The sequence below is a fragment of the Corvus kubaryi genome, unplaced genomic scaffold (assembly GCF_017639235.1).
Source record: "Corvus kubaryi isolate FWS band 111438036 unplaced genomic scaffold, C.kubaryi_AGA036_p1.0 37392, whole genome shotgun sequence".
NCBI lineage: Eukaryota > Metazoa > Chordata > Aves > Passeriformes > Corvidae > Corvus > Corvus kubaryi.
In genome coordinates this window covers 14,215,289-14,242,937 of record NW_024581131.1, presented here as the reverse complement: position 1 = coordinate 14,242,937, position 27,649 = coordinate 14,215,289, and the positions used below count along the sequence as shown (strand labels likewise).

The following is a 27,649-nucleotide window of genomic DNA, read 5'->3' as shown; positions in this document are numbered from 1 at the left end:
GCGCCCGCCGCCGCCTGCGGGGGCGCGCCTGCGGGAACGCGCCCACCTCCTCCCCCCAACCCCGGTGCCGTCAGAGCGCGGCCTCCGCCCCGGGAGCCGCGGCAGGGCCGGGCCGGGCCGGGCCGGGCTGCCCCCCTCTCCTGCGCGTGAGGCCGCGTGTCGCGGCGCTGCCCGTAGAGCCCGAGGGGGCGGGGGCCGGGGCCGCGGTTGCCCCAGCGCCCCCGGAATAGCCACCGGCACCTGCAGGAAGGGGCCGCCTGCCAGACTCGTGGCGTTGTTGATGGAAAGCGTCTCCCGGGTGTACATGAAACGTAGTTCAGTGCTGTGTTTGCGCTGGTGAATGCGCACTTCTTTAAAGCTGCGCTGTAAAGTCTGCTCCTGTTTGACTGCAAACAGGTAGCCTAGTGCAATTTCTGTGTGTGACTCAATACAATTTCTGTTAATGATTTAGCGTTGTACATTCTGATGCTGTTACCGGTATTCTGTGGAAAATTTCCCCCTCTGCGGTGTTGCAGATAATAAAAAAATCACTTAGTTTATTTTCGCCTTTGCATGAAGAAAATGGTGCAAGTGAAGTTAAATTTTTATAGTGAAATGTGTGTAATTCGAGTTTTAGTTTCCTCTCTTACAAACAAATCTGCAGGGATTTGTACAGCACATCTGATTGGCCTGTATGTATGTGACCAACATATTTTTTAACTTACACGAATCACTTGTGTTGTCACTCCTTTAGTGTGTATGTGTAAGAGTGTTGTGACACTGAGAGGTTGATAAGATGGTGAGGGAAAAGTACAAGAAATACGATTGGAGCTTGAACCTTTTTCCAGTACTAAAGGATATTGCCTGTAATTCTTATCTTGTTTATTTCTCACGTGTCTTTGTTGAAATTGCTGAAAGTTCTGCCTCCTATTTCTTGACGGTTCAAATGAGCAAGTTTTGTTCTATTTGGGTATAATGCAATAAGCTGTAAATTCTGTAATAAGCATGCTCTTCGACAGGCTAGACTACATGCTAGAGATTGGTTTATCTGGAAAGTCCTCTTAGAGCTTTTTTTCGACATAGTTCCCTTTTCGTTTTCTGGGGTGGAGGGAGTAAAAACCAAACAGAACTGAAAATATCCATGCAGTTGTTATTTTGTGTGTTACAGAGTGGCAAAGTGTGAGGGTAACTGTTGGTGCTGCTGCACAGAGCAGAGAGTATAAATGCATTTTCAGAGGCCTCCATAAATGCTATTGACTGCTCTTTTGGGACAAGAATTACTCTAATTGAACAATTAAATAGTTAGGTTTGTTTTTCTGCTAGTTTAAACTTGGAAGTGGAGCTCTCACATGCCAACTTCTGTGTTCAGTATGTTTAAAGGTATTCTGCTGTTTACTATGTACATGCTTCTGATACACTGCTGTATAGTTTTTCTTTTAAATAATACATTAGGCCCTATCTGTAAGTGGGGTTTTTTGAGAATTGGAAAATCCAGAGCCAGTGGCCCACTGGCTTTTCTCTGTATTTAAAAGTGATTAAAAGGTGGAACACAGATCAGTGAAATGCTGTCTCATTCCTTGGAAAACAATATGAAACCTTACCACAAAAGCAAAACAGCAAAGTAAGGCATCTAGTTTACTTAGATTTCATTACTCAGAAAAGCAATTAAAATGGCTTTTTTAAATTTCAAACTCAAATGATATGAACTCAGACTTCAGTTGTATAAACATGAATTTTATTTGTTCAATTTGAGGTTAGTGGAGGGCTTTAGGTTCATATGAAATATCATATTTGCTTTTTTAAAAGCCATAGTGTCTTACATATCCAAGTTATATATAAGACACTCCCATTAAAAAAAAAAAAAAAACAAACCATATGGGAATTATGTTTTGTTTTAGAACATGGTATATAGCTCTGGGAAATGGTTCTTAGTGTAACTGTACATTTACCAAAGCCAGCTAAAATGTGAGTGGGGAAAGGAGAGCATGCAATTCTCCTTCAAGCAAAATAGTTCTTCAAGTTTTTGATACCACCACAATTTTCTCTATTGGAGATTATATGCATCTAAAGAAGTCTGACAAAAATATGCCTAGCTGCTATTACTATGCTAGTGTACGTTTTCCACACAGGCCTTGACCGAGTGAATCCTCTGTTTGGAGATAGATATATATATAGAGATAGATATATATATATATATATATATATGTGTATTTGTGTCAGGAGTTATTCTGGAGATACTACCACTGGAAAATCTCACAGCATAAACAATTCTGCTGCTCCAATGAGAGCTGTATGTCTCACTTCTCAATTTCTTCAAGAAGGAAAAGTATTTTAGGTGTTTGTATAAGTTTAGAAAATCTGTCTTAATAAGTTGGTGTCAAATTGCAAAGCACAAAAAACCCATGTGTGGGAAAAAGCCAGAAAACTGCTAAAATTGCAAGGCAACTAAGGTGTCATAGAAGATTGTATTCTTGTGCAGCACTTAATCCTGGACTATGGATAAAACCTTCAATGCTATAAATAAATGAGGAATACATACTTTCTGTGATTTCAGGTTTTTGTCCACATGGATGTTTTGTCAGTGTGCTTACAGTGATGGGATGGAGTAGAAAAATGAAACTACTTCTGTGGGCTGAAATACTGGAAAAGTATTGGTGCTCACCTGCCAGCTGATCACACTTCATATCCATGCACTTAATGTGTCGCTGGTGAGACTGAATTAGTTTTACCTCCCTGATTTGCCTTGCATTTGTCATAGGCTAAGAAGAGGTGCTGTGGATTAGCTGCAATCCAGTACTTTTTACTTCAATGGCAGCTTGTGTTTGTGTATGTGCCCTCAGCTAGGAGTGGAGTTGCTATCATTATTTTCTATGATGGTTGATGTGAGTCATAAAGAGCAGAAAAAGTAATCCTCTGGGCCTTATCTGAGGTGTAGAGGTGGCAGCTGCTGAAGGGAAATAACACAAGAAACTCCTGAATGAAAAAGTACTGTTTCAAACAGCTCTGCAAAGCAAACCGCATCCCGCTTGCAGCTAGGCACAACAGCCAAATTTTGCAGTTACCACTTACAGGGTTCCTGGGTGATACCCAGGAAAAGCTTGCTGGACTTCCATTCAGAAATATGCAGTGGATATTTGTTTAAATTGGGAGACTACTTTTAAAGCTCAGCTGCTTCAGGAGACCACGGTTTTGCTGTTTGGTTGGTGCAGGCCAGTGGGCATAAAATTTAGAAGCCTTGTTATAAAACCTAAATGCTCTCAGAAAATGTCATTGGAGGATTCTTCTCCAGTCCTGGGTATTTACTTACTGACTGGATGCTATAATGGGTAGACTTAAAGAAAACAAGAGTGAGGGAAGAAACCCCATGCCTACATTAACATTGAACTAAGCAATGTGATTTAAAACAGGATAAAGAAGGCTCTTTCAGAACTGAACTTGGATATTAAAAAAATACAATTATTATGAAAGTTATTTGCATGAAGTTACTACATTCCTGCTGATATTTTACCAGTGCTTTTAATAATTCAGTTGTCCACATGATACAATTAAATGGCTTCAGTGTGAACTCCTGATTAAGAATGCTGGAAGATTCAAAGTGCCAGCCAGGCAGTGCAAAAGCTATTTATTTCTAAATGCTGTTTTTTTAAACTATTAGAACTCTAGGGGAAAGGAAGGGAGAAAGCAAATAGCTATTGAATTTGATACTGAAACTTAACATAAAATTGGTATATATCGATAAGAAAGTCATAATGGCACAAGGATTACTCTGCAGCTTCTGCTCATTTTGCCCCGGTAACATACAAGTATTTACTTAAATGTTATCATCAGTAATGAAATATTTTCAAAAATCTGTGTTTTGTCCTTAAACTGAGTAAGCAAAAGGATAGCTTTTTTTCAAAAATGTGAAAGAAAACTGGAATGAATGTCGTCACCATGTAAATCTGCGGAAGCAGTACGATGGTGATGTTGTAAACAGTTACATACAGTAGTGGATCAGGCTGTGTGCCTCTCATTTGTTTGTTCCTATCTTCTCTCACTTCAGTGTTCAAGAAGTTTTTGCTATTGTAAATCTTTGTTTCTTAAAACCTAGAGTGGAATTGAAAGAATGCAGAATGAAGAATTATCTGTCACTTAGCCTTCTGTATTATTACTTTGATCAGCAGAGAAGCACTCTGTGACTGTTAGCATGTAAATAAATGAAAGGCTGAATTAAATTCACTATTCAGTATGCTTGTGTAACACTTACTAAATTTCTTTGGGCATTGTAAATACATTTTAAGGATATTGTTAAGCTCTCCTGTTTATTTGGTAGGCAGGATACAATCCAGTAACTGTTTTGAGGACAGGAGTAATTAATGTTGTATGTACAGGAGCCTTGTGGAGCAATTAAAATAGGAAGACAAGCAAAAACCTGTCTTTTTATATGGGTGAAATGTAGAGTACATATACTACGTCAGGTCAAGGAGGACTCTATTAAATACAGACATACAAGGTTTCTTGATCTGGAAAGTAATATTTAAAAACATAGATAATTGGAAAAAATGTAAGGATAAGACAGGTCCTCAGCACGTAAGTGTGTACCTGCTCAGCACTGTACACAGCAAGGGGTTTTAATGTGTTGAAGTGTGGAATGCAACCTCCCCTTCACAGTTACTGCAGTCAGTGCAGACAGATACTACCACGTGCTCTGATATTTGCATGGGAACCCTGTGCAGTAGCAATGAGCCACTACTGAGAAAATATATTAGTTTTCTACTTACTAAACACATCTGTGAGCATCTTCTTTTCCTAGGGTCATTTATATCCTACAAGTAAAGAAATAGCCTTCTGATGGGTTATCTGCTAAACTATATGAGCAGGGAGCTGGATAAGCACCACTGGGGCAGGGGCACTGATCCAGTCTGGTGGATCCACGTAGACCAGTGCTTAGGCAAGTGTGTCTGGGCAGAAAGAATAACATCCAGTTAGTCATTTTGGATCAGGAAGATGATTGTGTTTGATTTTTCCTCTGGCCTGTTTGCTATCCTGCAATTAAGAACTTGACCTCAAATCAATCTTAATTCTTCACCTTTATTTTGCTCCTAAACTTGTGTAGTTTTGTGAGGGCAAGGCTCATTGTGGGGCAGTAGAGTACATTTGGTTTGTTAGGTTCCTCAGAGGCAGTGAATCCAAATCAAGTCCTGTGTGCTTTGTGCCCTTTGGGGCATGTTTTTCCCCCCAGAGCGCCCAGAGGACAGGTAATGCCACTAAATGTTGAGTTTTGGGAATGTGGTTTTCTGCAAAGAACAGACAGATGAAAGATGCCATGTTGTTCTGAGTTAACCATGTTAATATAATACATGCTGTTGTTGATAGATACATTTTGAAATGGAATGATAAAAGGAATCACCTTATTTTTTTTGCTATGCTACTAGGGATAGATTTTTGCTCTTGTAATATATGTAATTTTTACTGGTGCTCAGAAGGAAAACCCCTTTCACCTTCAAGGTGTCCTTTTCTACCACCTCATGAATGATCTCTTCCATTACAGACACAAGTTTCATGTTTCCTCTCATTTTTTAACCCTTTTACTTAATTTCTTCACAGAAGGAGTTGCCAAGCATTGGAACAGGCTGCCCAGGCAAGAGGTTGAGTCACTGTCCCTGGAGGTATTTAAAAGGTGTGTGGATGTGGTACTTGGGGACATGGTTTAGTGGTGGACTTGGCAGTGTTGGATTAGCAGCTGGACTTGATGATCCTAGAATTCCAGCCTAAATGATTTTATGGTTCATAGCTCTCTTTCTTGGAAGACAGTTCTTGATTTCAGGTTTTTGGTTGATTGGTTTGGTTTCAAATGCCTGTTAAGTACTATGACATACATAGGTGAAAGTTGCTTGAACAATGTGCATCTTACTACCCTTATCATAGGAAAAGCTTTCAGGTGCTGTTCTGCTAAGTTCTGCTGGAAATAAGTGTTTGTTGACAGAGGTCAGTCATTCAATTGCCATCAGGTATGTAAGAATTAATATGTAGAAAGCTTCAGTCTAAAAATAATTTTTAAATCAGAGCTGTTACCTTGTTTAACAAATGCTGTGTGTTATTGGTTATTCTCTCTGGGTGAGGATGTTAACTCAAGGCTCAGTATTTATTAAGAAATAATAAAATTTGCTCTTGTTCTACCACAGCCATTAGTGTTAAGGTGAGAATCACTTATCATAGTTTATTTTAACTTCAGAAGTTCTGAATCTGTTCTGCAATTTTGGAGAATAAAAGACTTAGAGAAGGTTAAACGCTGGGTTTTGGACCTGTCTATGTGAAGAGAGAACAACTTCAAGATTGGATACCCAATCTGCATGTTCACTTACATAAGCATAAAACCATTTAGTCACTGATTTAATAACTGAACAAATATAAAATGTCTTGCAATAAATTAATGTGAAGTTTGCTTCAGGTTTTGTGGTATTTTTAAGAAGTGGTAGAAACCAGAATAATTTTTCAGAAGAGAATTAATCTAAGTCTGACTGGTTTTAATTTGAGCAACCTGTTCTAGTGAGAGGTGTCCCTGGCAATGGCAGGGGGGTTAGAACTAGATGTTCTCTAAGGGCCTTTCCAACCTAACCATTCTATGATTTTTGTCCTCCACCAGAATATTTATTTATTAGTAAATATTTAAGATCTTGACAGCACTTCCATTTATACAGTGACAACTCTGGCTTTGGGAATCGTGTATCTTTCTCACTATTATTATAACAGTGATGGCATCTTTTATAGTCAAAGAAAAGTAAAATTTCAGTTGACGGAGCTATTACTGTAACAGTTGTTATGACATCCTTTGTAGTTGAAGGAAGAGAAAACCACAGTTGACAGAGCAATAAAATGTTTTGATAGCTTTGTTTTTAGAATATGTAGTATGCAAATATTGCAGGGGGGTGCATTTGGCTTTATTAAGAATCTTAAATCCAGAGAAGAAATAAAAAAAAAATAAAATCAGGTGGACAATTTTTACTAGTTGAAAAACATAATGCTAGAATATGTTCTAAATTTTTAAATATTAAAAAGTGTGTTGAAAATTGCTTTTTATGTGTTACTTTTTCTTTAATAAAATAACAGTTGCACTTTAGAATTAAAGGGTTTTTGGTCAAGTATTTGTAGCTTGTTTGCCAACAGGTAACAGCTGTATTTTCAGTGCTGAAAGAGTAGCATTGCTTTAAGATAAAGGAGGAATATTACAAGTATTCAGTAGACTACAGCTGTGAATGGAATGGTAAAAACAACAGAGGAATAATATTTTTAGTAATTCTTCCTTTTTGGAATAAGTTATTTTATATATATATGCCCTCTGTTCAGGGTAAAACATGTTATCTTTAATAATGACGAAAGCTTATTTTACATGCTTGAGGACTGTCTTCACAATACTTCGCATTTCTATGTCACCACTTGGATTATCATACTAGGTTAAAACAGTGCTTGTTCCTATCAAACAGCAATTACAGAGTCATAAACCAGAAAACTAAGAATCTAGTTTTTGGCTGTGGTAGTACTGTGGTGGAAAGTTGAATGAAAATTTCTGTTTACTATACCTATTAACTGCAACTTAAGCTTTTGCCCAGAATTGCCTTGGTAGGTCTGTCTGCTCCCCAAGTTTGCTCCTTTCAGAGGAGTTGTGTTGCTGATAGCCATTGTTTCTTTTTACAGCTGTGTGTTCAGAGGCACCTGTGCATGAGGAGAAGTTTGTTCTATGGCCTCAGAGCTGGGTGCTAGGGAGGATGGCAGCTGCTCAGAGCTGGCAAAACCCCTCTATCTGCAATACCTGGAAAAAGCTCTGCAACTGGATCAGTTCTTACGACAGACGTCTGCCATCTTTAACAGGAGTATATCCAGGTACCAAAAGCTTTTCCACTTTCCCTTGGGAATGCAAAGGAAAGACAGGCATTTTTATTATATTGTTCCCAGCCAACACCATATTAAGAATTTATTAGTGATTTGTTCATTAGAAACTCTTCTGCTTTAAAGGAGGAGAGGTCACTTGGATTGTTCAGCCTAGAGAAGAGGAAATCTAAAAAATGCTATTAAATTTAATAATAAATCTAGCATTAGCTTTGAGTTCTGAAACAAAGCTTTTCTGTTTCTTCTCTGTGGTGACCACTGACAGGACCTGAGGGAATAACGTGGAGTTTTATCAGGAGAGATTTAGGTGGTTTATTAGGAAATGCACCACCACTCTGGTTCTCTATCCAGAGGGTGATTGGGCGCTGGAGCTGGCTCTCCAGGGAAGTGGTCACAGCACCAGCCTGACAGAGTTCAAGTAGCATTTGGACAACATTCTCAGGCGCATGGTGTGATTCTTGGTGTGATTCCTGTGCCGGGCCAGGAGCTGGACTTCATGATTTTTGTGGGTCCCTTCCAACTTGGGATATTTTGTGATTGTATGAAAGATTTTGAACTGTGCTTCTCTCGGTTCATAGTGATAATACAGTGTGTTACCAGCTCGTGTATGAATTAGCACAATGTTTTAAAGCTCTTTTTTGTAGCTGAGTGGCCAAAACGCTCTTTGTCTGCAAAAAGTAGGATGAGGAAACCCTAAGTAGACTTTCAGTGACACAGCCTTTGGTCATAAAGAAAATAGAAAGACTATTGTCAGATGCAGAATTTTTGTGTAAATTGTTGCAATGAGGCATCATCAAGGTATGTTTCTGTCCCAAAACAATTACATATTTAATTTCATTGGAATTGTAGAGTTACAGAACTGGTAACTGAATGAGCAACAGATAACAGGTATATTTACAAGCATGTAATAAGACCCTCACAAGGATTAGAAAAGGTATAGCTACATTTCTCACATGTCCCAATGAGTATGACAATATTGTGCTTTGGTTTGACTTGCTTAGTTCATGCTTCTAAAACTAGATACCTAGTTAAAGACTGGAGGTACGGTTTGATAGTATAGCCAGGCTGATCTGATGATTAACTATTGCTAAGGGGTTAATAGGAAATTACTGACAGCAATATTTCTGATGTGTGAAATTACATCTGAAGCTGTCTCAATTCTCAAACCTTTAGACAAGTGCCCACATGTAAGAAAGTTGGATGGGCATCTTTTGAGTATTTTCCTGTCATTGTCACTGTATTATGGATCTTCTTGCAGTGATGAGAGTGAAGATGGATTGGATGACAATCCTTTGCTGCCTCAGTCTGGGGATCCCCTGGTGCAAGTTAAGGAAGAGCCTCCAAACACCTTGCTTGGAGAGCCTTCTGGAGCAGGGAATTCTGGGACGCTGAACACACATTCCCTGAATGGAGTACTCCAGCCAGGTAGGCATGTAGTAGGTTGAATCTCTGCTTTCTTTAGGTTAGGATGGAAAAGCATTATTTCTTAAGAACTTTATTTTTTATTTTTTCTCTAAACAGAACCAAAGTCTGAAAAAGGGAGCTTGTATAATTTTTCCAAACTGAAGAAAAGCAGAAAGTGGCTGAAGGTAAGAATATTGGAAAGAAATGCAGCTATTGGAATCTGTGAGTAGTTACACATCTAGCCATTCTTAGTCATTTATGAGCAGTCCTGGCTAACCAGGGAGGTCCCAGTTGACTGAAAGTTTGCAAACATGACACCTATTTGCAAGAAAAGCTGGCAGGAGGATCTCGGGAACTACAGAGCTGTCAGCCTGTCCTTGGTGCCATGAAAGGTTATGGAGCAGATCATCTTGAGTGTCACCTGGGAATGCAGTTTAGTGGCAGACTTGGCAGTGAGTATACATTCAGAACCTGAATTAATTTTAGTACACTGTCTAAATTAAACTAATCTGTTACAAAATTTATTAAATGGTGATTTGGGACTCATCTGAAAATTGTTTTTAAGTTGCGCTTGGTAAGTACAAGGTCTCAAAGTGAGGATGGCAAAAGAGAGTGGAATGGTGGCTTTATGCCATCTTTGCATTTTCACTGTATTGTAGCCATCTCAGATTAGCAAAAACATGTTGCCAAGAGGTCAAACGAGCCAAACTTGCAGAAACTGATGCAGATAGAAGTGGTAGAATAGCGGGACAAACTACAAATGGGGTAGGGAAGCACCTGCAAACCACACATCACAAAATGCCCGTACTGTTATCCTGGCTTTTCTCACTGCTGCTTTTCTGAGACCACAAATAAACAAAGTGGACTAAAATGATGTAACTGTCACAAACTAACAGAAAACTACTTTCCTGCAAATCAGAAAATGTGTATTGAATTCACTGCTACACAGGTCTGCTCCTCAGAAAACTCTTTTCTGAGTCATTTTAGATGGAAGACACTTTGTAAGTGCTATGTATCATTGTTGGGCCACACTCCTTTATTAGGTGAAGGCTCAAGAGTGTTTTGCATTAATAAACAATTCAGTACAGAGACTTGGGATTGTTAAATTAATTCCCATTTATTCTTGTTAGAGTATCCTTCTGAGTGATGATTCCAGTGACACAGATTCACCGAGTGATGAGGATGGAGAGGAGGAAGAAGAATTTTCCCTTTCGAGGGAGGAACTTCACAATATGCTGCGATTACACAAGTATAAGAAATTGCATCAAAGTAAATATAGCAAAGACAAAGAGGTAAAAATCCAGAATTTTTACATTTCATTGATTTTTATTCTTTCCTTTAAATGCATTATTTGAATTGCTCTTACATTTTTATCAAAACTCATTTCAGGGACTGGAGAATACACTTTTATTTGGTAGACAGTAACTGTCTAACATCACTTTTAGACAAGGGTTATTTAATCAATTACATACATAGAATGAAAGATGCTGCAAGTCTGTCAGTACTGGCACATGTTATATATAACTTCAACAGTGCTCAGTCCCAGTCACTAGGGCAAATACTGGGTGTCAGAATGCAAGATTTGGATAATATATACAAAATATATGTGAAAACTGAGATGCTGCAAGTTAAATTCTAATACAGGTAGTAACTGCTATTCAAGTGTATTTATATCATCACTGAAATGATGAATAGTAAGGTGGTGTTTACAGTCTTCAAAGGGTGTTTTCTACCTTGTTGTTTTCTGTCATGATTTGAGGTTTTACTTTACTCTTTCTTTTTTGCTTTTTTTTTGTTTTGGATTTTCTTCTTATATTCTCTTTCTTTCCCTTAGAAGAAAATAGCCTGCTGCACTTTTGCATTTTTCTTAATATTAAGCCAAATTCTGTAGCTGCTTTGATTCTAATAATATATTTCTTCAAACTATAAGGGTTCTTGCAGAAATTTTCGCTGCTGATTTGAATTGCAGCAGAAAGTCTTAGATGAAGGAGGTTATCCTATTCTGTTATCAGAGTATGTGCCTGAAGTTAAAATTTGTCTTCCTGTTTTATCTTCTTTTCAAATTTCTCCAGAAGAGTGAAGAAATATTTTCCTGCACAGCTCTTTGCTTCTCTCTGCTTCTTTCCTTTGTTTACTTGTGAAGCTCTGAACCAATATTGTGTTAGTTTCTTGAAATACTTGATAGCTACACGAATATTCATACACCAAATTTTTACACAGGTTATAATTTTGTTAGATTTTACACAAATATTAATTTCCAGACTAGCAAGAAATAATACCCTGTGAAAGTTACCAGTGTATTGTCAGATCAGCAGTACAGAGTTGTGGGGGGAAACGTATCTCAGAAAGTTTGTTTGCGCTCATGGTCTCACTTTTCAAAAATCTTCTATTAACTTAAAAGTATGCTTAGGTTTTAAACAGTTAATTTCTGAGCTGTACTGTCTTTAATTTGCCTTTTTATATGTAACCTGTGTGGAATTCTTCAATACTTCATTTGAATAATGCTGGTAATATACTGGCTTTTTCGATCATTTATGGGAAAAAGTGCTGAGGCAGCTATATTTTTACTTGATGGTCTGAGTGTTCAAGTTTTTTGTCGTTGTGGAAATCTTTTAAATGCCTTTTCTTTAAACCTGTCCTTTTACATCCTTTGGAATGATAAAGTAGAACATGTATTTAATTTGGGAATGCAAGCAAAACAAATACTAGGTCCATAATTGGACCTGTCCATGTAATGTGTTGTCTTGCTGGGCAGCACCTGTGTGGAAAAGACAGAGCAGTATGTTTTGGAAGTGCAACCTTCACTGCCTGCTCTTCCCTCCTACTTAACTGGGTGGGCTTGGTTCCCTGTGCAGAACTTGGAGGCCACCCCTGGGAGCAGTGGTTTCACTTCAGACACTCTGATGCTGATAACAAATGCAAAATATGGAGAACTGCATATTTCCTGATCTCTTATTTATGTTCAGGATCTGAGCTTGTTTAGGGACTGTCATTGTTACCTGCTCACTTTCACCCTTCAGTTGCAGCAGTACCAGTACTACAGCGCGGGGCTACTCTCTACCTACGACCCCTACTATGAGCAGCAGCGCCACCTGCTAGGGCCTAAGAAAAAGAAGTTTAAAGAAGAGAAAAAAATAAAAGGTAAAGTCACTAACCTCATGTTTTGAAATTGCTGCTGTGATTTAACTTCTTTCCTGCATAATTTCCTTTGATTAAACATAGATGTTCAAAACTTGTGGGTTTTGCAGGGGAATACCAAGTTCTGACAAAGAAAAATGTCTTCAGAAAATATTGTGCTTTATTGTCTGGCTTCTAGAAAGCTAGGGTGGAAAAAAGGTGTGTGACTGGAGAGTTCAGGGCTTAAGATTTTCTTTGTGAACCTTATTCAGTGGTTTGGAATCCATAAATACTGTTTCATATCACGGTCCGTTTACTCGAGAGTTTTTTGAAAGCGCAGTAGGTCCTTGAAAAATGTGAGAACTTACCCAGTACCTGCTGCAGTTTTTCCTGAATATGTAGTTCTAGTGAACAGGAAGTTACAGGGAGTGAGAGTGTTTTCTGGAAAATAGAGGGAACTTGGAATTGATGTTTGATATGAGTTAAAATAGAATTATATCTCTGATGTAACAACTGGAGTTTCTGAGATGCACTTTGCCAGGAAGTACAGTTTCCTCTCTTGTTTGGGCTGGCAGTAGTTGTAAATCTGCAAGGAAGTAGAGAAGGCTACGAACTGTCAGTGTAAGGTGAACTCTCTTACTGCAAGGACTTTACTTTGAGCTGTGTTTTAAAGGGGTTATTTCAGGCTGTCTTCCTTTCTTTTTGCAAATTCCTTTAACTGTGGTGGTTTTTTTCTCCACTGATCTTGCAGCATCCATAATTTTGCATACTCACAGTGAATATTTTTAATATCTGATACCAGTATCAGTTTCGTCTGAAGGCTGGTATGACATGACAACATGCCAGTCTCTTTCAATGCTTTCTTCTCTTCGCTAAGAAGTTTGCTTTGAGACTTATGGTACCAAATGATAATGTTGTCACTTTTAAATGTCTTACCTTTACATAGCTTTAAGTAGAATGTTGCCACAAAGCAAGAAACATTGCACCAAGTTCTAGATATTTTAACTCTCAAAGCATGTTTCCCTGGGTGGAAGTAATTTCATTTCACCCATCTATTAACCAGGAAAATATTTCCATTATAAAGTAGTGAGGAAATATCTAATAGTATAAATGAATTGTACCAGAATTGGCAAACATGGATAAGTTCAGCTTTTTTGTTGGTTCCACATATAAATTGACTAGAAGAGTTTACTCAGGAAAGATGCCTGACTAAATGTGCCCAAAAAATAGAAATGTATTTTTATGATTGTTGTTGCCATGCAGGCAAGTTGAAAAAAGTAAAGAAAAAGAGGAGACGGGATGAAGAACTCTCGTCAGAGGAGTCACCACGACGCCACCATCACCAGACCAAAGTTTTTGCCAAGTTTTCCCATGATACACCACCACCTGGGTCCAAGAAAAAGCATTTTTCTATTGAGCAACTTAATGCACGTCGGCGGAAAGTGTGGCTTAGCATTGTTAAAAAGGAGTTGCCAAAGGTGAGCTTGGATAATGGCAGTAGATCAGTGATGATACAAGAAAGTGAAATAGAAAATTAACTTAGTGGGGAGTTGGCACTTAGAAAAACAGAGTAAAGTGAGACCTGGTTTTTCTGTTGGTCATTAATGACCCAACTGGAATTCTGTAATCCATAAGCAACGTGTGGTTGAAATATCACCAGTGGTATCTAAATGGATCATGCAGTGTTTTGCCGTGGCTATTCAACCCTTGGCAATGAAAAGTGCAGTAAGTTCTAGCAGGTGCTCACACTGATCTGCAGGATGGCAGTCTAGAGCAAACCAGTATCTAGGTTTACCATAAAGTTCAGGAAAGGAGTGTTTCAGTCATATCACCTGTATTTTTCAAACCTTACCTCAGAAACAAGCTATTGTATTGTATTGTTTACAGGACAAGCTTCAGGCACATTTGAAATAGAAAGCTGGGTTCACTGTTGATAATTTTCTGAGATGGTCAGAGTGGACCTTAGAACCTGCTCTTTGGAGTTCACAGTTAACAGACTTTGAATTCTAGGAAGTTAAAGCAAGTCATGACTGTATCATCCTTTATGAACTTAAAAGCCAAACAAAGGATATGTACAGTGAGATAGACTGTATTTTTTCGAAAGACTGATTTTGATCATGTGAAGAACATGATCTACATTAATTCTTAATGTCTTTGGAGAAGAGTGGAAAATATTGTTTGCTTCAGTGATAAAAATGGGAGAACCCTGCTTTGCAATAGTAGTAATTAAAGAAACAATTGTGAAAAAGGAGGTGTTTTGCATGCTTCCTCCAGGATTTGAGGGAATACATTTATGTATGCCTTCAGTAATTTAAGGATGAAAAGCTGTTTCAGTCAAAATGAAGAATACTTACAATACCTATTCTCAGTTATAAAACTGTGCATGACTGAAGTTGACACATGTACCTATTGAGGACTAGATAGTGATCTTTTAAAATACTGTGAGACCATTACCCTTTAACTCATTTACAAATGGTGTTCTTTTACAGGCATACAAACAGAAGGCTTCAGCCCGCAACCTCTTCCTTACCAACAGCAAAAAGGTAGGTGGTGTTTAGTTTCATATTGTTACTTGTACTGCATATAATAAGCAAACTGTAACCTCTTTATGTTTCTTCTGTTTCTTACAATACTGACTATACTAGCAGGGCAGTGTAGAAGAAAGCATTGTATACAAGTAATTGTCATTTATTATAGGGCTTTTAATTTTTTAGGTGTGTCGTTTTGTCTTGTTTCATAAGCAACAGATGAAACAAGCAACATGAGTTCTCTTCATGAGAGCTTTCTGGCTTTTAAAAGATTTAGTTTGTAAGTTTTAAATTTACTGATCTTTCATACTGTACATTAGTGGCTTTGGTGCACTTTGACTTTTGAGCTGCCCGTCTATTCACTATCTAAAGCTTGCTGGCTTTAAGCATTCTGGTTGAAATCAAAGGGGCTCTTGGAATATTAAGTGCTTTAATTTAGATAAATATATAGAGGACCTGAGATTAAAAATAAAGCAGTTTTTGACTTAAGTAGTTGCAAAAGCAATCCATCTTCTCATCCGTCTTCTCTGAGAAGCGGCATTGTTTGTACCTAGAAAACATTGCTTACAAATACTTGGTAATAGTTTTCTGAGCATTCTTCAAGTGTTATGCTCAAGTGTCTGATTCATTCCTATGGCTAATGATGAAAAAGGTAATCAAGTATATGACTGTGAATTGTTAGAGACAAGGTGATGTGGGAAATTTCCTGTTCTGTGTATACATTATTGAGAGAGGGAGCATTTTCTTTGTATGGGATGCAGAAAATGGGACTTGCTGGTGTATGTTTAAGAAACTTGGTTGTAGGACCTAACAGATTTTAAAATTCCGCTTTTTTTCCCCTTCATTTTATCATTTGAAATCTGTGTTAGAATTGTTGATGTGCAAATTTTAGTGGCGGAAAATAATCTGTCACAAACAACAAAAAAACCCAGCAATTTTTACCGTTATGACAATGACATCAATTTATTTATACTAGAACAAAAATTACATTTTCTTATGTTTTTTTGTGAAATGGTAGCAAGACTGTAGAATGCTCCCTCACTTTTCTTTGTATTAATGTGAACAGCATTGTGTTCCACCAATACTGCTATTGCAGGATTAAGTATATTCTTATTGAAAAGTGAGAAAAATAACTCTGGAAAAGTGTCAAAAAATAGGTGAGTCAGAGCTGTAGGCAAGACTTGAATTTTGTTCTTCTGAGTCCCTTTCAAGGACCTATCCTTCAGATGAGTCTTTTAAGTATTATGCCATGCTGAAACTGCCTTCAGGTTTTGTCTTCTCCATCATCTCAGCATTTTTTTGGAAGATCATATTCTCTCATGCCATTTCAGAAGCATTGCTGCTGAGTAAAGTATCACAGTTTTTTCTCTTTTGAAGGATCAGACTTGGTTGTAATTAAATCCTGATAAGTTTATTGCTGGCTTTCTTTACAATCTGCCCATTTTACCACTGTTCCCAAATCTTATTCCTGTCTAGCTTGCCCACCAGTGCATGAGGGAGGTACGTAGAGCTGCTATCCAAGCCCAGAAAAACTGTAAGGAAACTCTACCACGAGCACGTCGTCTCACCAAGGAGATGCTTCTCTATTGGAAAAAGTATGAAAAGGTGGAAAAAGAGCATCGGAAACGAGCTGAGAAGGAGGCTCTGGAGCAACGCAAGCTGGATGAGGAGATGAGAGAGGTATAGCAAAATAACAGATTGCTGATAATTAATCTGCTGAGGAGACACAGAAGTGACTAGATAATTTGAGTTTCTAAATCCAAGCCATGAAATTCAGTTATTTGTTCTGTTTCAGTGCTATTCCACATATTTCTTCTGCCATCTTCTTTTTCTTTATGTAATTCTTCTAATGTTAGCAAGAGGTAATTAAAAAAACACCTTCAAACTGCATAAATTCTTTATAATTGAGTGAAATTGAGGAAGGATTTAGAGAAGCAGTGCATGTCTCACAGACATACACAGCTCAATGTTGGTAAGGGCCAATGTTTTGTGATGGTTTGTTCATCTTTCTGGGTCCAGAAGGGAAGACACTTTTTCATTGACATTGAATTTTTTTCTGGTCCTTTTTTTCCACTGCTGTAAACTGATACTGTCATTTATGTATGGGTCACAGAATTTTTCTGTGCTTGCTTTTTTGTTGGCCAACTGACAACTTCCTGAACTCCATTACAGAGTAAAAGGGATTGAATTTATGAAAGTTTCCTTGTAAAAGCTCTCTAGTGAATCTGAGGTTGTTACTTTATATGGGTATACCTTATATGAGGAAAGGTTGAATCTTTAGAATGCCTTATATTTAGTTTTATGCTTAAATTATGCTTGTGTTTATTGTGTTCCTCTTATTCTTGCAAATTCATAAGCATTTTGTGAAGTTTTCTGCTCACTTAGATTAATAGACAAATTTTAACTGTTGCATTTTTTGCCAGAGCCTAAGGGTGAACAGAGCTTCTGCAATGTCTTGCTGAATGCTGAGTGATGATAATATCTCAACTGTAGTACCTATTGATGTATTTCATGTGTACTACCATAATTCCCTCTACTAATAAGTAACAGAATGTGGGAGTCAGGTTGCCATGAGAGCATTTCTTAACTGCTGAGTTCTTGTACTATAAAGCGCTAAAATCCTGCTATTTATTGTTGATATTTTAGTTCTTCAGTGTAAACAAAACATTTGAATTTTCTTTTATTATGGTTTTTTGTCATGATTACTGAATTTAAAAGAATTTTTTATTTACAACAATTTTATATTTTAATACAGATATTTATGGAGGTGGTCAGTGTTCTTATGTGCAACTAGTAATGTAGCACTTAGCACAGTGGTGTGTTTAATATAATCTAGATAGATTAGTTGTTGATACATTATTAGATGAATTTCTTTTGTTTAATTATATTTTAAACATTGAACTGTTGTCCTGTCTTTTTTTCCCCTTCATCTGTTTTTGGTAAATGCTCTTAGGCTAAGAGACAGCAGCGAAAACTTAACTTCCTGATTACACAAACTGAATTATATGCCCATTTTATGAGTCGTAAACGAGATATTGGACACGATGGGATACAGGAGGAAATCCTGCGCAAACTGGAGGACAGCTCTACCCAAAGGCAGATCGATATTGGTGGAGGAGTAGTGGTCAACATCACCCAAGAAGATTATGGTAAGTGATTCATTTATAGTCCTTTCCTTGCACTCTTTTGAAATTTACTGTACTGTGTTATGGTGCAAACTTAACAATTTTAAGCACAACATCCTTCTCTGCAAGAAGGACTACTGCAAATACTGGGATTTATCTGCGTGTTTGGGTGGTTACTGCTGCAGAGCTCTAACATGGGTGTGTTATTTTCAGATAGCAACTATTACAAGGCCCAAGCTCTGAAGAATGCTGAGGATGCTTACCAGATTCATCAGGCCCGGGTATGTATTTTTTGGATCCATGAAATAGAAGAGAAAGTAAAGTAATTGGCAGAGGCCAAAGTACCAGGATCTTTCATAGCAGCCAAGTCAAATAGATTAATCCTGGGGGCCAGATTTGAATTTAATTCATTTTGTGCTAAACAAGTAGAAAACCAGAGTATAAAGATTGGGCTATAGGAACAGGCTCATTTTCTCATGGTTTCTGGTGAGTATTGTGTCTTAATGTGAGTTGTAAAGCCTTTTGCTTTACAGTTTCTTGATAAGGTAATGTATTCACCATCTTATGCATACCTTCCTCTTCCTGTTTAGACCAGATCATTTGATGAAGATGCAAAGGAGAGCCGGGCAGCTGCTCTACGGGCTGCTAACAAGTCTGGTACTGGATTTGGAGAGAGTTACAGTTTGGCAAACCCATCTATTCGAGCAGGAGAAGACATTCCACAGCCTACCATTTTCAATGGAAAACTGAAAGGTTATCAACTGAAAGGCATGAATTGGCTGGCCAACCTATATGAGCAGGTATGTTAGTACATCTTGCAAATTTTTAAAACTTCTGGGATTATTTAAGTCAGTAGAGTAACGTTGGCCAAAAGAATGTCCTGTTTTTAAAAATAGACTGTTTATAGTTGATCTTTAATGTATTTAGAAGAAAGGAAAATACTAGGTAGGCCGCATGCCAGTGTTCTTGATTATTTAGAACATAACAGCTTTGAATGGGGCATTGAGTTCAGTATTCTTGTGTGGTTTGTACAACTGTTCATCACTTAGATCATACATGGAGGAGACTTTTGCTGTTTGGAATTGTGTACTGTTTCAGGCTTGGGTCAGCTGGTAAACTGCAGGCAGTCTTGTCCTTATGAGTGTGCCCGGGTCACTATGGGATCATGAAGTGCAGAGAGGCTTAGGGGAGGAATTGGACTGAGGGATGAAAGAAATACAGTTGAGACCAATTACCTCTCAGGAGCAGATGTAAGAGATGATAAAGTTTCGGAGTGTCAGAGTTGTTACAGTGGGGCTGTTCCCCCTAAATCTAGTGGCAGCTGTTCTGCCAGTCCTTTGTGGATTAAAAAGTAGTAAAGTGAAGGTGTTTATTTATGGATCTTTTGCAGGGCATCAATGGAATCCTGGCAGATGAAATGGGTCTGGGTAAAACAGTACAAAGTATTGCTCTCCTTGCACATCTGGCTGAGGTAGGTGGATTATAGCTTGTTCCTGGGTAGTCTGCTCAATAGAAGATGCATACTTTTCACATGTTGGAAATGAATTTTGGATTACAAAGCTTAAATGTCTTAAAAAGTGTTGTATACATTGTTTTCAAGTGAGCCATTGAAATAGTTGTAAATATGTGTGAATGTCTGTACTTCAGAGTTTTCATTTATTCAGAGAGTATTATCTTCTCACTTGCACTGAATATAAAAGCCTCAGGAGGGAACAAGTTGTACACTTGATGGTTCACTGAGTTTTATATATCAAAGGGCTCAAATTCTGAGCTTCATGACAATTAGCATTAATTTCCATATTTCAGTGGGGTTTTTTAGGAAGCATAGTGATTCTTCTGTGCCAGGGCAGACAAACAAAACAAAGTAAGCAACAGGAACTTGCTTCTTCATGCAGAAATATGTACATTTATTTCAAAAAAATAAAGGTTGGTTGCAATCAAGTCAGTTGCCCTAGGTAGGACATACCAATGAAGGGATACTAGAAGCAAAATTAGCTGCACTAGTGACCAAGTGACAATTGTGTGCATTTCTTTATGTTCCTGGTAGTGTTGGCCAAAATACTGTAAAGGTATGCAGAGCTGAAGGCTCTTAAGCTCATCTCTGTGGAAGGAATAAGAAGATAAGCTTGTCTCCCTGTGACACTGCACCTTGAGGTTTTTGGAAGGTTACACACAGCTTTATTTTTCCTGCCTCTCCCTTATGAGGGCAAGCTTGTAACTGCTAATATATTAATGGATCAGCTCAGTTGTTCACCAGAGGGTATTGTAATGTGTGATGTGGCAGAGCAAAGCTTTTCAATGCCATCTGAAGTTCTTTTCCTTATGAATATGACAGGGGCTGTTTGTAACGTGAAGGTGGCCGCTCTCAGAAACAAAGGAGTTTGTTCTGGGAACAACTTCACTGTTATGAAATAAGTCTTGGTTAAACATTAGATCTGCTCTGATTTTGTATCACCCTGCTGTGCTGGGAGAGTTTTGCTAGGTTGCATACAGTTCCCTCTTGTGTAGCCACTGTCATTCAGTAGATGTAAAGCCCTATCAAACCATCTCTATATCAGTTCCGTTCAATTATTTTTTTTTAATTTAATTTTTTATGTGTTTTTTCCAGAGGGAGAATATCTGGGGACCTTTTTTAATAATTTCACCTGCCTCTACACTGAACAACTGGCACCAGGAGTTTGCCAGATTTGTACCTAAATTTAAGGTAATAAACGTGTCCAAGGAAGTTCTTTCTGTTTTCTCAAGAGCAAACCGTTTTGTTCTCCTGAGTTCTGTGTCACATCTGGGTGCTTACTGACCTTGGAATATGAAACTCTGTAATGAGCCTGTTTCTGATATTTTTTTCCATCATCCTGTTTTTTTCTGGAGTGTTCAGTTATCTAGGGCTTAAAAATATTCTTACTTTAATCACATGATTTTCATTTTGCATCGGCTTAAAGACACCTTCTCAGTAAGGAATTGTAGTAGGTCAGCAAGTGGATGTATAATTTTAACATATGGGTCTGGCAGCAGAACCAGGAATTACATACCAAGTTTTATATAATGTCTTTAGGGTTAGAGCTGTGTTTTCAGTCATTCATATGAATTTGAGTCAGATAAAGATTGTATGTGAACAAACTCTAAACAGGTGAGAGGGAGGCAAAATGTAGTTGTTACAGAAAAACAGAACAACCATGGACATACAAGTTAATAACAAAAAGGAGAGAAATGAAGCACAAATAGATAAGAACAAAAAGATTAGAAGAAAACAAATTGAGTTTTTCAGGTATATTGTGAATGCGAAAACATAGTAAATAGAAATAGTAAATAGTAAATTAGAAAGCAAGGAACTACCAGTTACTGAAAAACAAGCTGCTTACCTGTCTCCCACTGGAAAACGTTGAAGTGTTGCAAAGGAAAATTTGAAAATAAATGTGTACTGCTAAAACAGTGCTGGAATTCCAGAATTCATGATAGACAAAAGTGTCAGAAGTTGCAGTTACACCTGCGAAGAGGAACAGATCACAGTTTAAGTATTTGGGTTGTTAACACAGTAACCTTTGATATGAAGAAGTCTTGATTGGGTTCTTTTTAAACATCAGATTTTCCTTTTTACAGAAAACAGTAGAAGACGCCTAGTTATGAGCAACCAGTATACCAGTAACATCAGGCTAATTGTTTGAATGTCTTGGCTACTTAAATAAGTGCAGGAAAAAAACTTGAAAGTATTACTATAGGTGATATTTGATTTCTTGATCTGGGGCAGGGCAGTGTTAAAGGAGTTAGTTTTTACCAAATAGAGAGATCCCTCATGAGACTTTTGTTGGTTGAGGGTGTGTATAGTTTGAGGTATCTGCATGAGGAGAAGTTGTGCTAGAGCACAGTTCAGTACTGGATTATTCAAGTGACTTATATTTTGGAATAAAATGGCATTATTGAGCCTTTGAAGCAACTAACGAAGAAATACAAACACTTCTGTTATTGAGGAGGTACTCAGAAAAAAAAACCCAAAACAACCTAAAAATAATCTGTTCATGTATTTTCATAGGCCAGAATAATAGGGGCTCTTGATTAGAAAACTTGAGAGCTGTTGGACATTCTATATACTTTCTCTCACTTCCTTTGATCAATTCATTATATAGAATAGGCAAGCAACTGTTTATGCTTTCTCCTTCTCAGGAATGAAATACAGAAAATGTTTGAAAAATGCAGTCAGGATGCTTGTGAAAAGATAGTTTTCTCTTTTTTGACTTATACCCCAAACTGTTTATATCATTGTATAGCTGTTCTTTCGCATGCTGATCTTACTGCATGCCAATGTTCACCCCATTCATGGAACAAAACATGTTTTAAAAAGAAATTCTCTAAACTTACTGTCACATGTTTACAACTTCGATCAATCTTCTTCAACCAGTTTTTTTTTCTGCCTCTAATCAAACAGAAGTGTGCAGTCAGTTTTGCTTGTAGTAAATCACAGTGAATTTATGTCCACGGCAGAATATGTAAACTAAAAGACAAATCACTTCTCGATCCATCTGGTTTTTTTGCAAGCATCCTTATTTTAGAACAGTAGGAAGAATATTCGATTAAAGGCTTTTGGAACCTGTCAGTTGAAGCTGTAGGACTTTTTACCGCCTCAGAAAGCAGCATTCTTCCTCCCTCCCAGACCTCCCAGTGTTAGCTGACTGTAGTCCTTCCATCAGGCAGGAGATGGCAGTACAATGTTATTAACCGGTGGCAGGAATCGATGCTCTGCAGAGGTCTGAGTTAATAGGACCCATGACATTTTGAACGGTAGATAGTTTAACAGATTTCTCTGGCAGTAGTGCTTGCTTTTAAAATTCTTATATTAAATATATCCAGGCCAGACATTTTAACTTCATCTCAGGTTTTTGGGGTCAGTTCTGAAATACAAAATACGGGGTTGTTAAACAGGACAACAAGCCCTCTAGTCCTCTAAGTTTAACTGTAGCAGTTAAGTGCAGACCTCTTTCTTACATAAGCGAAGTATAATTTTTAACTTTTAGAAAAGCCTAGCTAGAAGGTATAACATGCTAATGGGCATTTGTAGATTCTCAGCATAGCTTGATCAGGCCACAAGTTGCTTGATACATTTTCCTGGAATGCTCTGTTTTAAAGTATTTTAAAATGCTTTCTGGTTTTTCTGTGTGGTGAAAAAGATGATTTCCCTTTTTGTTGTTTTGGAGGAAGAGATATGTCACTTTGTAGACTACAGATGATGAAATTTTAGAGCTGGTGTCTTTGTTTGAAAATAATGTCTTTCTATTTATTTTACTGTTGCAGGTGCTACCTTATTGGGGAAATCCTCATGATAGAAAGGTGATCAGGAAGTTCTGGAGTCAGGTAATACCAGCATGAACGTGTGCTTTGGCCATCTTTCTCTGTGCTGGGTAAACCAAAACCTGTTGCTACACGTCACCAAACTAAACGATGTGTGGATGCAGAGTTTTTTCATCCCTGTAGTAGCATTTTCATTAAGATAATGAGGTGGAAGACTTCTCTTGTGCTGAACAGCAATACCATACAGGACAATTCAATGCAGTGTGGAGCTGAGATGAAGGAACTAGAGCTCTGTAAATGAAGCAGGAAGTTTTGGTGTCAAGGACTGTTTATTCTGTTTGAGTAACCTAACTCAGGGTGCCGTAATCCAGAATCCCTGCAGGCCTGTCAGATTGTTCCTGATTTAACAATAGCATTTTGTAGGGTTCAGTACCTGGGTCTTGTCTTGCATGTTAAGAAGCGTCTGAAATTGTTCAAGGGCTGAAGTCCAGGTCCACTAGTTGAGTAACTGTGATATAATTAATTTAGAAAGTCAGCTGAGGAAAGTGTAGTAGTAATGAGAAGATTGTAAAACAGAATTCTGAAATGACAGTGAACTCTTGACCATGTATTCACATTGTGTGGGGCATTTGTTTCTCCTTTTGTGGTTACAGAAGACATTGTATACTCAGGATGCTCCTTTCCATGTGGTAATCACCAGTTACCAGCTGGTAGTGCAGGATGTGAAGTATTTCCAGCGAGTGAAGTGGCAGTATATGGTGCTGGATGAAGCACAAGCACTCAAGAGTAGCTCCAGGTAATAAACTAACTGGAACAAAAGTCTTCTCTCTGCATCAGCCTCTTGGAGGAATATCAAGAAAGCATCAAGAGGAAATAAACTTATAGAAGTTAAGATTGACACACATAAGATCCCTTAAGTACCTAACCTAGTTAAATATCTATATAACTCTCTGACACTGGATTGATTCATTACGTTTTTTGCATTTAGATTTTCCAGATATGTAAAATGTAATTAAAAAATAGCTGTGGAGCAGAAACTTTGTATAGAGTACAGGAGAGTTAAACAAAACACTGAAACGCTGTTCACTTTCCCTCCTGACTACTCACAAAATTCCACCTGGTGAATGGTCTGTAGTCTTTAGCTTATATTGCTTATATTGGCTCCATTAAATGCAGTGTTTTGATTCCTTGTTCAGTGGCACTTCCAGACGTGAATGAAGGTCAGAACCCCATGAATACTGTTGGCTGCAATAAAGCCCAATCTGTGTCATGAGACTCTATGCCAGAAAATTTTCTGTTTGTTTTCAAGTAATGGATTTGTCTGTCTTTACTTTTGCAATTGCTTTCCCATAACCTTTGTCCAAGTTGCCACTGTACACAGTAAGTTGAGGACTGCTTTAGATGTAGGCTCATTCTGACTGAAGTTTGTCTCTTCAGCATTCTTGGGAAACCACCCCTCTAAGAGGATTTTAATGAATAGCTCAGCACTCCTGCCACAGTAGCCTATACATTTCCTCTTGTAAAGTCTGAAAAATACATAACATTCTGATTCAAAATAACTGTTTCTTTTGCAAAGTTAATTATTCTGATAATGAGATTTTATTAGTAAGCATTTGTTTTAAAAATAAGTAAAAAGGTACTTAGAAAAATAGAATAAATTATGCTTCTTTCTTCTTCTTTTTTTTTTAATTGGAAAAAGGCTGCTTTTTCCTCTAGTTGTCTTTTGAAAGAATGGGGAACAGCTGTAATAGTTTTGTCCAGTGACTTCCAAAGCTCATTTGGGAAACCCAGTGAAAGCAATTGGTCTTAAAATACCTTATGCTTCATATCATTCTACAGTTTTCTCTAGAAATGATTTTTCCTGCTTTTATTCATCAGTGTTCGTTGGAAAATCCTACTGCAGTTCCAGTGTCGAAACAGATTGTTGTTGACTGGGACCCCAATCCAGAACACGATGGCTGAGGTACTTGGAAGCTCACAAGAGTGGATTTTTTTTTATAACAAGAATACATACTAAGTATATGTGAACAGTTGAGAAACTTGTTGTATTTGTGTGGTTGTGGGATCCTGCTTGTAGCAAACCACTGGCAAACAAACGTAAGATCAGCTCTGGGAGGGAAAAATATGGAAACTTGCTACACATTCAAATAAAACTAAAACTAAAGATATTTGAAGTAATACTTAGATTACAGGATGAAAGCTAATTGTAGTGACTTTTCCTTTTGTTGGCTGAAGTAATTGTGCTGTGTTTCTTACTGCTTTCTAATGGGGTTTTGTTAAGTTGATATTTGTGGCATTTTTTGGGGAGGTGGGAAGAGAATGCAGCTGGGTTTTTTTTTTAATTTTGCCATATCTCATGTTCTAGTAAAGCGATTTTGAGCTGCAAGGATTTGGGATCCCCAATTACCTTGTCCGCAGTAGGATGACTTGATGATCCAGTGTTTTCTCCTTTCCTTTTAGCTGTGGGCCCTGCTGCATTTTATCATGCCAACACTGTTTGATTCCCATGAGGAGTTCAATGAGTGGTTTTCTAAGGACATAGAGAGCCATGCAGAGAACAAATCTGCCATTGACGAGAGTGAGTGCAGTGTGTAACTGCTGTCATTTTTATATTAAGAATCTGTTTCCTTTTCAAACTAACAATGGCTAACTTTCTATGAGATATGGCATCTAAAGCTGAAGATGCATAATGGGATTGGAACATTATTGGGTTGTTGTTGATAGTTTATGTTAAATTTTGTGTTTCTCACTGTAGTATTGCATGTGTAATGAATAGAAAAACAGTGTAGCACAGCACTCATTTAAAAAAAAATCAACAGAGAAGTATCAACTCTATGCTGTAAGAAGTCACATGGGGGGAAATGGCTGAGCAGTAAGGGACTGCATTTGTGGTAAAACACCATATAATTTTCTTCCTTAATGAAGTAATTGTTCTTTCTTGCCCCTTCTCTTTATTTCAGACCAGCTATCCCGCTTGCACATGATCCTGAAGCCTTTCATGTTGAGAAGAATCAAGAAGGATGTGGAAAATGAACTGTCAGATAAGGTGAGAAAAAGGATTTCTCTGGAATGAGTATTACAGCTGTATTGTCATGGCTCTGTTCTCTTATCTGGTTTTTGCTAACTTGTTTGTCAGTCTACATACCTGGAATTTCACTGTAGACTTTTCTTGGACCTTTGCTTTCTTACACCACATCCCAGCAATGTCATTAGATTTGAATGTAACTGAAGAACCCCTAATTAACAAACTTCTTTTCTAGGGAAAGCATTTTGTTACCAGTTAAAAATGGAATCGTTAACTTGACAGAAGTATCACTAATGGCAATGAAGGAGATTGATACAGCAATGACTGGGTGATAAATATTTCCAGTTGTCTTTGTGAAGGATTTGGCATGGGTTTAGGAATTTTTTTTTGCTTGCCTGTACAGAGTGAGAAATACACAGTGGCAACATCATATTCTTCTCTCTTATCAGTCTCTTAATTTCACGCAGATGTTAGCAATACTAGATGATCTTGTTGCCAGCAGTCCCCAGGTTTTGGCACCATTGGCTGAGAGACATCTGGTTTGTTCCGATGTGCTTATTTCAGTGGACTTCCCACAGCCACTGTTGTTGTGCAATGCACCCGTCGCTGTTGTTGGCTGCTGACACTCCTTATCGCTGCTCTAAGTGGGGAACTGTAGGATGGTAGAACTGAAGTCAGATTTTAAACTGATCAGCTGCAGAGGTGTGATGTTTTCACAGCTTCTTAAGAATCTGTCTGTTTACTTAGTTGTGTTCATGTACTTTTAAAGGTCTGTCTCCTACATCATTACCTAAGCTGTCCAAAACCCCCCTATCAGTTAAGTCCTTTCCAAGTTAGATCTTGAAAGGCAGATCTGAATGCAACTGCCTATAAATGTATTTTTTGAGAAAGCTTGTGTTTTTCTCAAGGTGTTTCTCTCAGCTTTATGTACATTAATATTTCAGAGATATAAGTGGCTAAATCTTCATTATCATTTTGCAGATTGAAATTCTTATGTACTGCCAGCAGACAAGTCGACAGAAGCTCTTGTACCAAGCTCTGAAAAACAAAATCTCTATTGATGACCTCCTGCAGTCATCAATGGGCACTACTCAGCAAGCACAGACCACCACTAGTAGTCTCATGAATCTAGTCATGCAGTTCAGGAAGGTAAGGCTATTTTAAATAATAATTTTTGAGAAGTATAATCATTTGTTAGCACAGAACTAAAATATGGCTTCTAGAAAACACCATATAAAAAAATTTCTGGCATAGGCAAGCAAGCTTGCATGCAGCTCAGTTGTGTTTCGGATGCAGTGTAGCATGATGTTGGGTGAAGAAGAGCT

At 37.8% G+C, this 27,649-nt stretch overlaps 2 protein-coding genes across 2 annotated transcripts in view; both read left to right on the top strand.

Annotated features, from left to right (window-relative positions):
* Nucleotides 1-7,158, top strand: part of LOC121669369 (translation initiation factor IF-2-like) — an 8,072-nt gene extending 914 nt beyond the window's left edge. The window contains exons 2-3 of the mRNA XM_042038157.1: nucleotides 5,566-5,627; nucleotides 7,126-7,158. Of these exons, the coding sequence (XP_041894091.1) occupies nucleotides 5,566-5,627; nucleotides 7,126-7,158 (95 nt within the window). The remainder of the gene's footprint in view (nucleotides 1-5,565; nucleotides 5,628-7,125) is intronic.
* The window catches only part of INO80 (INO80 complex ATPase subunit), a 57,985-nt gene continuing 35,932 nt past the window's right edge, over nucleotides 5,597-27,649 (top strand). The window contains exons 1-20 of the mRNA XM_042038213.1: nucleotides 5,597-5,638; nucleotides 7,654-7,839; nucleotides 9,104-9,270; nucleotides 9,367-9,434; nucleotides 10,380-10,541; nucleotides 12,270-12,390; nucleotides 13,630-13,844; nucleotides 14,856-14,909; nucleotides 16,371-16,574; nucleotides 17,848-18,043; nucleotides 18,233-18,300; nucleotides 18,610-18,819; nucleotides 19,410-19,490; nucleotides 20,628-20,723; nucleotides 23,303-23,362; nucleotides 23,953-24,095; nucleotides 25,178-25,262; nucleotides 25,760-25,877; nucleotides 26,260-26,345; nucleotides 27,306-27,473. Coding sequence (XP_041894147.1) covers nucleotides 7,697-7,839; nucleotides 9,104-9,270; nucleotides 9,367-9,434; nucleotides 10,380-10,541; nucleotides 12,270-12,390; nucleotides 13,630-13,844; nucleotides 14,856-14,909; nucleotides 16,371-16,574; nucleotides 17,848-18,043; nucleotides 18,233-18,300; nucleotides 18,610-18,819; nucleotides 19,410-19,490; nucleotides 20,628-20,723; nucleotides 23,303-23,362; nucleotides 23,953-24,095; nucleotides 25,178-25,262; nucleotides 25,760-25,877; nucleotides 26,260-26,345; nucleotides 27,306-27,473 — 2,445 coding nt within the window. The 5' untranslated portion in view covers nucleotides 5,597-5,638; nucleotides 7,654-7,696. The remainder of the gene's footprint in view (nucleotides 5,639-7,653; nucleotides 7,840-9,103; nucleotides 9,271-9,366; nucleotides 9,435-10,379; nucleotides 10,542-12,269; nucleotides 12,391-13,629; nucleotides 13,845-14,855; nucleotides 14,910-16,370; nucleotides 16,575-17,847; nucleotides 18,044-18,232; nucleotides 18,301-18,609; nucleotides 18,820-19,409; nucleotides 19,491-20,627; nucleotides 20,724-23,302; nucleotides 23,363-23,952; nucleotides 24,096-25,177; nucleotides 25,263-25,759; nucleotides 25,878-26,259; nucleotides 26,346-27,305; nucleotides 27,474-27,649) is intronic.